Source organism: Falco rusticolus, chromosome 4 (assembly GCF_015220075.1).
Source record: "Falco rusticolus isolate bFalRus1 chromosome 4, bFalRus1.pri, whole genome shotgun sequence".
NCBI classification, from domain to species: domain Eukaryota; kingdom Metazoa; phylum Chordata; class Aves; order Falconiformes; family Falconidae; genus Falco; species Falco rusticolus.
The window spans coordinates 48,686,955-48,699,086 of NC_051190.1; the positions used below are offsets into that span (position 1 = coordinate 48,686,955).

Here is a 12,132-nt window from a genome sequence, read left to right on the forward strand (position 1 = left end):
TAGGTCAATAGAGTAACTGGAAGGAAGGCAAGGAGGTGGAGTCTGACTAGCTGGGATGGTGATGGAATAAGACAACCAGAAATAACATCATAGCTCTCGGTGCACTGCGGAAGATCCGATTCCATGAGATGATAGGGTATGGAGCAAATAAATGCAGTGTCACTTCATGGACTTTTGTCAGTTTGGAAAAATATCACTGTTGGCCAGAACCTGAACCTTGTCCTTGAGCACAAAGTGAGCACAAATGAAAATCTGGTATTAAAGACATGAAATGCCGGTCGGCATCACACCTGTGAGCATCCCTCCTTTGAGCCAGTGGCCTGGTGCTGTCCCTTCCCCCCCGGCGAAGCCTGCCTGCTGTGCCTGGTTTTCCTGTCTTTCTGGTTGCTTTGTAGGATGCATCTTGTTCATCTTCAACCGAGTTGTAAATGAGCGACCTTTTCAGCCTTGGCACCTCTCTTGGAAATTACGCGGTGCTTCAGAGGCATGGTTTGTGCTTACAGCTAGGGATGCTCTAAAACATTTCTGCCTCAGCAGCAGCTTGCAGCTGAGCAGTGGGGAGCGCAGCTGCATCTTCACAGCCTGGGGAGTGCCGTCAGCTTCCAAACTCCAGAGAAGTTTCCAACCTGGTGGAAGGGAACTCTGCAGAAATTACTCTTTGCCTCTTCTTCAGCACAGAATTTGGAATCATTTAAGTATTAATTGCTTTCTAGAAATGCTTCCGTGGAGGACCCAGATGCTTTGCCCAGGTGTGCAGGTGCAACTGTGCCCTGAACGTGTGGGCAAGCTGATCTGCAGGGTCAGCAGCCAAACCCCCGTGTCTGGAGGTGGGGCTGCAGGAGACGGAAGGGCTGAGTCGCAGCAGGGTCTGGTGAGGTGGTGCCGAGGCTGTGCCATTTGCAAGGCGAATGCTCTCCAGGTGCTTAGCAGAGCTGCTTGGAAATGGCCAAATACCTGATCCTCAGACCAGAGGACTAGTTTTGTTTGGGGTGTGAAAATATAACAATGGTAAAACGAGTTGTGGTAGTTAAGGCAGAACTCTGCCTGCTTCTGGAAGCCCCTGGAACTGCTCTTTGCCCTTGGATTCAGCGTGAGTCGGTGTTTTGTATTGCTCAGTTAAATTCAGGACTCGCATAGGCAGCGAGGCAATGCCTTGCTCCATGCCATAAGGCACATGCCTCTGTAGTAAGTGTGGAGCACAGGCAGGGTGAGGTGCAATTAGTAAGTTAAATGTTCCCACTGCCACCAGTCTGAGCCCTCTTCATGTGAGTCTGGCTCCAGTTCCTTCAGGTCCAGTCTCAGCATCTCCTTTATCACTGCTGGCGTGTCTGCGAGGTGTGCACACCTCTGAGGAGGGACACGCTCTTCCCAGGCGTTTTGCAGCAGTTCTTGTGGGCCAGATGCGTACCTTGCCAGGCAGGCTGCACCTCTCCGAAGTAAAGGAATAAACATTTGTTGTGTTTTCCAAACATCTGGCAAATGAAAAGGAAAACAGCATTAAACTTTTCCTGCCTTGGTTGTTAAAGCTCTTTCCCACATACCCTAATGAAAGCCTGCTGGCCCGTGTTTGTCGTTTTAGGGATAAAATGTGTTCGTTGTGCGTGTGACTGCGTCTCACCTAGCTGGGCTTCAGGAACTCCCACTTCCCTTTCATTCCTTTCCAAGGCTCTGTTGTAACCAAGGCAAGGCATGATGAATGCACTAAAATCCAGACATTTAACCTGGAATTTGTGTCCAGGTGGCAAAATTACACAGAGAGGGCACTTAAAGCAGCCAGCATCGCAGCAACATGCCCCTGTGGCACCGTGGGTCTGACAGCTTACGTTGTCTCCTGGGGTTTCTCCCAGAGTGAGTCCTCAGGGAAGGGATAGCTGCTTCCAGGTGACTGTTTCCATACCCCCACCTTCCTGCAATCCAGACGTTTTCCATGCTGGGCTGGTTCCCGTAGTTGCTGTGTCAGTGTGTGCTTTGTGACCTGGGTTCAGCCCTTCAGAAAAACTTTTCCAAAGTGAGACACCAGTTACGGAGGCTAATCCTTCAGTGGGGAAGGGACGTTCTTTTATGTTGAGAAGACATCTGTGTCCATGAATCTTCCTTGGCAGGACGCCACAAAACTTTCTAAAAATTTAACAGAAGGGTTTCTTGCAGTGCTTTGGCATCCAAGGACTTGGAACCAGTAGAATCCTAAACAGCCCTTTCACGTGCATCTCGGGTGAAGAACCAGTTCCTCAAAAACAGCGATGTCCCGTGCAATTTGGCTGGAAAATGGGTGAAGGCTGGAGCTAGAGCCATGGGCCCAACCTCAGGACACAAAAAATTGTTCTTGCCTTGGTCTGCCTCACCCGTGCTGGCTGGGGACCAGGCAAAGCACATATGCAATCAGTTTAGCTGGAATCTCCTACATACCAAGATTAAAAACAATCCATTGTCTGAATCTGTCATCCAGATGCGAGGGGCCTCCGTGTGGGTCCCCACTTCCCAGAACGCCTGCAAAAGCAGCGTGATGTGGCCATAAACGGCTTCCTTTCACTCTCCTTCCTGGATGGCCATAAAAAGAGACATCTCCAGCATCTACGGTGTCTGTTCCATCGCTTAGCTTACCTCAATTGCTAAGGAGACCACCAAAAGAGGATGCTTTCCTTTGGTATTACATGTACTGACCTGGGGGTCCCTCTGTGAGTGGCATAAACATGAGGGATGCTCTAAGCGGGCAGGGTTTGGGGTTGGTTTTGGGGGCTCGTTTCCCAGCCGTGACTGCCCAGCGTGTCCCTGCAAGGCAGGCAGGGGGTGAAGAGGATGCCTTTGGGTTAGCACTGCTCCCCCAGGACGCGTACCCCATGTGAGTCCCTCAGACGATGGGAATAGGGGAATAGAGAGGCAGCATCTTGCGCGGGGCTCACCTGGTGCTGCCACTTTGTGTGAACAGCGGAGGATCTGCGCCCCGGCTGTTTGCTGCGTGCTTTGGTAGTCGGGGGGGAACGGTTTGGTCCAGCTGGTAGAGCCCCGAATTCCCGATGTGCTGAGATAGCCTGTACTGCCGAAGGAGCTGCATCAGTCCAAGTGACCTCCTCACTGAGCCAAGGGTTTTAATCAAAATAACGACCACAAGCTTAAGAGGATATTTTCCTTCTCCAGGTGTGCTCCAAGCCTAAAATCTCAAAGCTGCAGGAGTTCCCTTGCTGAGTCTGTTTATAGCTGGTGAAAGGAGTGACTTCTCAGCTTGCTCTGAGACCGTCTTGCTTTAGGAAGAGGAGACGGTTTCTTGTTTTCAGATTCCTTAACCAAGCCTAGCATCCAGGAAATATTAAAACTAGATTAAATGTCTATGTAAAATTCTTCCCTCATTCCCAGGAGCTTGTACTTTCTGCTTAGAAGATTCCTCCTGGGGAGTGAAGTCAGCAGATGGGATTGCGTTTGAGCCAAAGGTCAGAGCCCATGTCACTGTGTCTGCTGATTAATGATGTCTCCCTCATTAACGCAGCAGCATGTACCACTAATCTTCTTTGGGCTGTTTATTGGTGGGAATAGGCAGGAGCAGAGATAGTGTTGCTGGTTTCCCATAGTGATACTTATCTCTTAACACAAACGGCACCTGGAATTAAGGCTCCGTTTATCAGCCCCTGAATCCCTGAAGAATAAAGATGCTTTTCTTATGCAAGATCTTCTATGCTGATAACAGAGGCCAGCTCAGCCCCTTATCTCCCAAGCATGCAAGGGGGCTGCAGCTGGAGGCACTGGATGAATTTGGTCAGCCCCAGCTGGAAAAAGATGTCCTTTTTCTACCTGTGAAAACGTGCACACGGCATCCAGTTTGGATTTGAACCTAAATATCCTCCAAGTTCAGGATTGCTCAGCCCCAGAGTTATTTCTGCAGCTCATCTCTATCAATGTGACACTTTCAAATAGTGGCTTATTTTATGCTTTTGTTCATTGTATTCTGAGGGAGCTGGAGGGATCAAGAGTTCCTTGAGCTTGGGGCTGTGCAACATATAATGAGAAATTTCTGGCACGGAGAGTTGCCTGCTCACTTTCTGAAAGATATAAGCAGTCTGTGAATCGTGGGGGGGTGTTGGGCTGAGGGTGGAGAAGGGGAAAGCTGCTCCCTTAACCAGCACTGGAGACCAGGCCAGCTTCACCAGTGCCGGAGGACTGTGTTTATATTGTGTTTGTATGAAAATATGAGCAAGGAGGGCAGATGTTGCCAGCCGAGGGCTAAACTGACAGAGGCGGTGCTTGGCTTGCGGGGAAGCTGGGAAAGAGCCGGAGCTGCCGAGGTCTGCAGGGGAGCGAGAAGTGTGCGGGCAGCAGGAGAGGGGCACTTACATCCAGCTGACTTCTTAGCGCTGCTGGAAGGAAGGAATTGTTGAGGAGGGTGCAAGAAAGCGCTCCTGGCACTGATGGTGCAAAATGGAGGAAAGAAACATTGGAGCTGAAATCAGACGCATCCTCCCGATACAAAGACCTTTATCAATAAATCGTAGGGAAGTGGGGGTTGTTACATGGAGTGACATTTTTCTAAATTACGCTGGAAGCAACCGTAAAAATTACACTTAAGGGAACAATTCCACGGCATGTAGTCAAGGGTGGAATCGCTGACTGAATAAAGCTTTTCCTTCCATAACTTTAGTGGTTCTCTGCCAATAATTTAACTTATTTTCTCAATAGCCCTTCCTCTCCTGTATAACAAAATGCTAAGCCAGCTCCGTTATCAGTGAAGTATGTAATGCCAGTACCTCACCCAGGATGCTTTCCAATGCCCCAAAAGGAATAAGTGTCTCGCATCCAAAATTGTTCCAGGATGATAACATACAAGATACAAAAAAGTACATGGAGAAACACCAGGCAAGGGAGTGGAAGGCGCCGCATGCTTTGTGCAGCAAGCTCTGTTCAAATCCACCAGTGCAGGTCCTTTTTGTCTGTCTTCAGCATCTCCAGGAAACAGGTTCTGCCAAGGGAGTAAAACAATTCCTTTAATTACAAATCTTGCCTCTTCTGACTTGCTGCTTTCTCTTTAGTGTTTGTAGAGTGACATGTTAGATGCTACTTCTGTCCCTACAGGCTAGTCTTCTGTCACCGCCACGCAAAATTTCCGCTTTTCTAATGAAGACAAGGGTTTATTTTTTACTCTGTTGAATCTCATTCATGTTTCTGAACTGGAGTGAGCTTTCCTGCATTTTCCATGAGCAGAGTGGGTAGGCTGCCCCACTTTCCTCACCAATGGAACATGATAGCCTTTTTATTAGCATGTTTTCAATTTTCTTACAAAATGTCTACAGAAGAGCTCATTGTTTGGATCCATTAAAAGCTCATTCCCATGGATTTGGTGTGGTTTGGGGGGTTCCATTACGCTCCTCTGTGGTTTCTTTGTGCTTTCTGGAAGGGAAGGTCTGAGAGTCCCGTGTGCTGCACGAGAGAGGGCTGATGAGGCATGACCTCTGCTACGTGACACGGAGATGTTTTCTCCATCAAGTCCTGTTTTTTTACCAGATGGAAAGGTTGGGGTTTCGACATGTCTGTGGGCACCCGTGTTGGATGGGCTTTGCAGACTGCAGCTCTTTCTGAAGCTCTGTAGCCTTTGGCTTCCAGCATTTTCAGCCTTAACGACCAGGCCAACTCCAACCCAGCGAGCTGGAGACCAGATCCAAAATCAACGTTTGCGCTGAATTCTGCCATTGTCTGAAGCGCGGAGCACGCAGAATATTGCTTTAATTTTTAACAGAGAGTTGGAAAAGTCGTCAAGTAGCCAGGTTGGAGTTGGAAGCGTTCCCTACCCCGAGCTGGCAGCTGGGTGTTAATGAGAGGTGTACATATCCGTCCTGCTGCGTCGGGCTCTCCGTGGGCTTCGGCTCTGAATGAATCAAAACTAGGAGATGCTTTACAATGAGAAAATAAAGGAGGCAAATGTGTGTGTGAGGGGGGAGAACTGAAACAACAAAGCCCTGAGCTCAGTTTCTCAAAGTACAGGATGTACGAGCCGTCTAGAGAAACTGGCGGTTTTTCTGCTTCTTGGGTTGCTAACACTGCTCCCATCTGAGCTGGGGTTTTCAAGAGGGGAAAAAAAAAAAAAGTTGCAGTTTGATTTAACCTTTTGAATTAACTCCGTTTTTCTTTAAGAATGGAATGCAGTGGCTCCCCCCTCAAACACATAGGCTTTTTCTTGGATGACTGAGCTACGTCCCAAGTATTGATCTAACAAGATGCCTGCCAGTCAGCTGGCCTCCAGACCTCTGGTGCAGCAGGCTTCAGGAGAGCCTTGCAGAAGTTTTAAGCTGTTCTTTCTAATCGCACATCCAGCTTTTGCTTCATAAAGCTCTTTCCTTCCAGTGTTCTGCAAATTGTAACCAAACACAGGCCTGTAATTAAATGACGGGGCAGGCTGTAGTGATAAAATCTCTTTGGCTGCAGGGGCCCAGGTGGGGGAAGTGTTTTCTGTGGATTTGCATTGCTGCCCATCCAGGTTTCAAGTCCTGCTGGTCTGCTGGGGGGGCTCTGAGCATCAAAGAGCTGAAGGAGTGCTGCAAGGACAGAGGCGACGTCTCTGCTGCTTGCAAAAGGCGGCCGCAGTCTTTGGCTAGCTGAAAGCATGATTTTAGAGTTCCTAAGATGCCAAACAGGAATGCATCTTCCCCTCTTGGTACATGAGCATATAACCTGCCCTGTGCACTTGGGCTTGATTTTGTGCACCTTGACGTCCAGGTTTCACTTGGTTCCTCAGGACTCAGAGCTGCAGCCGAAGTAAAACAGAAGATAATTGTGTTTGTAACAGGTTGTGTGAGGGAGGAGGGGAAGCTGAAGATTATTTCTTTGACCACATGAAGCCCCCGTGGGGGGTCTCTGTCCATACCATATGCCTCACTCAAAAGGCAGGTCGGCTCATCTTAAACACAGGCACTGCCCATGTCCATCGCGGAGCTGAGTGGGGTGGGTTTCACCGTGTCTCGCTTTGCAGGGAAAAATCATCACCATTAGGGCACAACTGCTCTGTGTAGACCTTTCCGTTCAGATGTGATCAATTACTGCCTGGATGAGATTGTTTCTTTCTGCTGCACACAGATGGCATCTTGAAAAAGCTCCGGTGGCGATGCCTGCTCGGTACCCATCGAACGCAGCCAGCCGCACCGGAACACGTACCGCCGGCCAGATCATTCCTGCACTTTTCCTCTAAAGGTCTGACAGTGCAGACCCTATTATACTTCTTTTCCCTCAGAGCAAGGTGGGGGCTTTTGGGTGATGTGAATTAACTGGCGTCATCCGACATCCATGGCTGTCCAAAGGCTGGTGTAGTGGAGTCACAGTGCCTGGGAGAAGGCTCCTGGCAGCCTCTCTAATTTGGGAGAGAAAGATGAAGTCTCTGAGGATGTTTCTGGAGGAGTGAGGACGACGCTTAGTCCTTGAGAATCACCTCTGTGCAGCCAGAATTGATGCCCCCTTGCCCTCCCTTGGATTTGTGCCTATGCTACGGATCCTCTTGCAGATGTTAGGTGAGCTGAATCCATCCCAAGCCTGGGGGGAGCTAGCCCTATCCCTGAGTACACAGGCTAAATATTATTTACCATTGGTATAAATCTGTCTGCTTCATCCCAGCCTGAATTTATGTCTCAGCTTCAGTTTTCATCTTCTCTTTTTGAGACTTCAGAGCACCGTGCTCTCCACATCATCTTTGTGTGTCTCTTTCCTACGATCCCATCCCACCCTCACAGGTTCTTGGATAAATATAATGGAGTGCTGCTAGTCTTGTAATGTCAGGCAGGATTTCCCAGCCTTGAGCCATCCCCCTAGGCTCTGAACCCTCTTCTGAGAGCTGGCACCACGCAGAACCGCGGCATCCAGGAACGATCCCAGCGAAGAGGTAACATCACCAACCTGCCCCTGCTCGGCGTGTCTCCAGGGCTGCACTAGCATCGCTAGCCACTGCATGGCACTGTGAGATTGCAGTCAGAAAATTTCCTTCCTAACTCAATTTTTTCTGTTTCATGCTGGGCGGGACACAGCTCACCACCCCTTTGGGTAGCCCACACCCATTTCCAACAGAAATGTCTTGCCCATTTCTCAGAACTGTCACTGTGGCTCATATCCATCACCACAGCCAGGCTCCTCTGGCTCCCAACACACGTTTCTTCTGGTCCCTCCCTTGCCCTGGTGGGGTGGGTTCAGGTAGCTCTTTCCCATGTGTGTGTGCTGCCTTCATCACTGAAGTCTGCTAGAGGAGGGCTTCCAAAGGCATCCTCCATCCCCACTCCCAGATGAGAGGTTTTTGCTGTTCTCCCTTTTTTTCTGCAGATTAGGCTTTGCCCTGCAGCAACTCTAACCTCCACACATGCTAATGCCATCAGGCTGTGCAGTCTGTTTTGCTGTTCACATCAGAAAAATCCCCTCGAAGGAGCAGACTTTGACCAGTTCCTTTTCATTACTTTCCTGCCAGCCTCAGGCAGCATCTGAATTGCATATAAAAATCCCCTTATCCATTCACAACAGCATGATAGATTTAAAATGCAATAAATGAAGTTGCTTAGCAGAAATAACGTATTTTGCCAATTGCCAAGACACTTTTCTCCCCCCCACCAAAAAAAAACCACTATTGGGCAAATATTCCTTCTGTCTTTTACCACCACCTGGACCATAACCACCAACCACCTGCTTTGGGTGGATTCATTACAGGTCGGATCTAATTCCATCTCGGCTTCTGAAACATATTTCAGTTAGCACAGAAAAAAATCTACAGCCCTGCTCCCGTCAAGTCCTTAGAGTCAAGTGCCCCACAAGCATGGCTCTGCTCTGTGTACATTTAACTGTATTGACATTTTGGTCAAAATTTGTTGAAAACAGATTGCCCTTTTCAAAATAGCTGATGTGCCACTCTGTTCCCTTTGATTTTCCAAATTTCAGGTCCCAAGTGATAGCTGCAACAAAAAGTTATAGGCTGTCTCTCTCTGTGTCATCTGTGTAGGTACTTGTTGATTTTTCTGCTCAGTTTTCTCAAGGTTTTAATACAAATGGCCTGGAAAGTTTGGAGAACACTGCAGTTCTCAAGCAAAGCCTGTGTCTCATCTTTCCAACTCAGTTCTTCCAGTGTGGATTAAAATTAACTCTGAGCAAGTATATATATTTCATATATATATTTCAAATATAGATGCTCTGTTTCAGGATCCAGACCCAGGCATCCAGAACCTTGGCCGTGGAGCTTGTGGGGAGGGTCTGCCATGTCTCCACCCTGGCCAGATGCTTGCAGAGCACATCGTACGTTCAAACATCAGAAGCTCCATGGCTGGGGTGATGGATTCTGAATTTTGGTACTTTTAAAACCTTTCTGCAATTATTACTGTATGTCTGGGCACTGGGGCTGCCTGGTCCCTCTGGTGTCTGAGTCCAGCTGTTGTGCCTTGACAAAATCTTGTTGCAATGTCCTTATTTTCCGTGCTCTTTAATCCAGAGGGATGTACCTCACTGGTATGTCATGCTGTCACACGCATGGCAGTGGGCTGCTGGAGGAACAGGCTGCTGCTGCAGCGGTGTGTGGCAGGGCTTGCTGACATGGGTGGTGTTTCTTTGATTGCTGTGCATAATTAGGTGTGATCTCTCCAGGCACTCTGTGTATATCTCTATCTAATCTTCCCTGTGATAAGTAGTTCAAACTATGGCATGCTTATGGCATTGATATGCAAAGAATTTCACACTAAAACGGGATTGCTGATTGAGGAGCTGAACAACAGAATGGTATGTCCAGACCCTTCTAGCCTAACCGATGGTATAGATGCATTTTCATGTGGATTTAAATGCCTGAACATATGTAAAATTGAACTAAATTCCTCCTGTAGGGAGAAATTCGGTGAGTAGTGCATAAGCCCAGCGCTGTTTGAAAACACAACGTTGTCTCTGGTGTTGCACCTCTGCTTTCCTCCAAGTCACACGGAGGGCCCTGCTGGCCAGCCAGGCAGGCACCTGCACAGACGTGTTTCTGTCCTGAAGCTCCCTTTGTACTCCAGGGAGCAGGATGGTTTACATCACCCACAGACCTACAGTGTCGGCAGAGATCAGCCTGCGGGCTCCATGAAGCTCTCGGCATCACCTTCGGTATCACCTTCCGGGGGACTCGTGTTTGCCTGACCCGCTGCAAGGTGGCCACTTACAGTCTCAACCCATAACACCAGCTCCCATCCCCTATGATCCCAGCTCTGGTCCTGGATCCATGCTGCGGATAGGAAAGGAGGTGGTTTGCAGGGAAAAATAAAATAATGGCTGTTGGTTTGTTCTTTTCTAGATGTGGATGAGTGCGGCGCAATCTCTGGTGTGTGTGATGGCGGTGAGTGCACCAACACAGCAGGCAGCTACGTCTGCACGTGTCCACGTGGGTTCATGACCAGCCCTGATGGATCACGCTGCATTGGTAAGATGCTAAATCGATCTCAGGAGCACAGATACAGGGAGAGACCACACTTTGAAATCCAGACCTGGTGATTTGCAAAGTGCTATCTGGTGAGCACTAGATTTGCCCATCAAAGGGCACATTTTTTCCTGCAATAGCTGGAAAATGTTTTTTTCCATGTGCTGTCCTTGCAATGCTGTGGGTGACGTGGGCTGTCCTGGTCACAGGTTTTGATGCTGCTGCAAACCGGGACTTTCTCCATCTCCACAGCTTGGACTGCACTGTCTCAGGGCTCAAAGTGTTTGGGTTGCTGAGGGCACTGGGGTGGAAGGTGTCCAGCTGGGATAGTGGTCTGTCTGAGGAAGGGTCCTTGTGCTCCTACACACAGAACCTCAGCTGCTGCCCCTTTTCTTCTGTAGTAGATAGCAGCTGGGGAGAGACACCCGTGCTCCCCCGACAATTGAACTGCAGAGCCAGCACGTGGTGGTGGCGGCTGTACATCCAAGGAAAGCTTGCAAACCTTCCTGGAGCAGAGGGACCCTGTGAGGGGAACATCAGGCTTGCAAACCTTCCTGGAGTAGAGGGACCCAGTGAGGGGCAACACCCCACAACTGTGCATTCATCCGCTTGCTTTGCAGAAGTGAAGGGGGAAAAGGTTTACTCCAAGTGTTTGTATAACCAGTGCAAATAGATGGTGACTTTTATCATCTCCTCCTCCTTCCTGCTTAGACCACAGGTCATGGCTCGTAAATCCCTGCAGCCCCAAGCTAATAATCAGTAGGGCTGTGGAGTGGATTGGCTTCATCTCACGGAGCTCAGCCTTTCGGGAGTGAGCTGCGTTGTGCCGAGCCGCTTGCCCGGACCCCTCTGTACCCGGTGGGGAGAAAGAGGTGCGTCCCCAGCACAGCCCCGTCTGAACCTGCAGGTTTACAAGGCTGCCGCGTAAGCTCCCGCATATCACCCTGTGGCCCACCTTCCTCCCACAGCACCTGAGTTCTGGCAACAAAATGACTCCCAGGCTCGTGTGGAAATCACAGTCCTGCAGTTCCTGCCCTGCCGACGGCGTGAAGGGCTTGGTGGGGTGCCGTGCGCCCCTCCACCGGCTCCGACGTACCTGCTCGCCCCTGGGTTTGGCTCAGGGTGCCTGTATTGCAAAGCTTCCCCCCCAGCCGGAGCCCAGGCAAGCTCTCCCCAGACTGACTAGCTGTCCTGCCTCCGGACTAGAGAGCCTGGAGTGAATCCTGCATGTTTAACACATCAAAATTCCTTTCCAAGCCTTGTAAATATTTGATGGTCCATTTCTCTTTGTAACAGACAAGAGTTTCTATGATAAATAGATCAGCTCTCTGTTTACTCGCTCTCAGCAGGGGCACTTACTTCAGTCAAAATGAATCCCAGGGTTTGCCTCGCTGTTCAGAAAGTTCATTCCCCTTTCAAAAGGCAAGGATGCAAGGTTTTGTACAGAGGAACTGTCACAGCGAAGGCAAAGACCACTGTTAGTGCCACGGAAAATGTCAGGTACAGCTTTCTGTTGAAAGTCTGGGAAATTAATACAGAAGAAAAAATAATTTCCAAATTATTTTATATCCACAGAACCTGGAGTAAAAATTAATCATGTTCTACTTCCAGAAAGAAAATGTTGTAAAGTATAACATACCAGTCACCTTGTTTGGGAATCTGATAGATTTTAATGGGAATTAAATTCTTTTCCTCCCTGTTTCCCAGACCCTGCCATAAGCCCAGATGAGTCATATGGACATTTCCCCACT

At 49.1% G+C, this 12,132-nt stretch overlaps 1 protein-coding gene across 1 annotated transcript in view; it reads left to right on the top strand.

The window, feature by feature from the left end:
• FBN3 (fibrillin 3) overlaps window positions 1–12,132 on the top strand; it is a 109,286-nt gene that overhangs the window by 46,802 nt on the left and 50,352 nt on the right. The window contains exon 8 of the mRNA XM_037386862.1: window positions 10,259–10,384. Within this exon, the coding sequence (XP_037242759.1) occupies window positions 10,259–10,384 (126 nt within the window). The remainder of the gene's footprint in view (window positions 1–10,258; window positions 10,385–12,132) is intronic.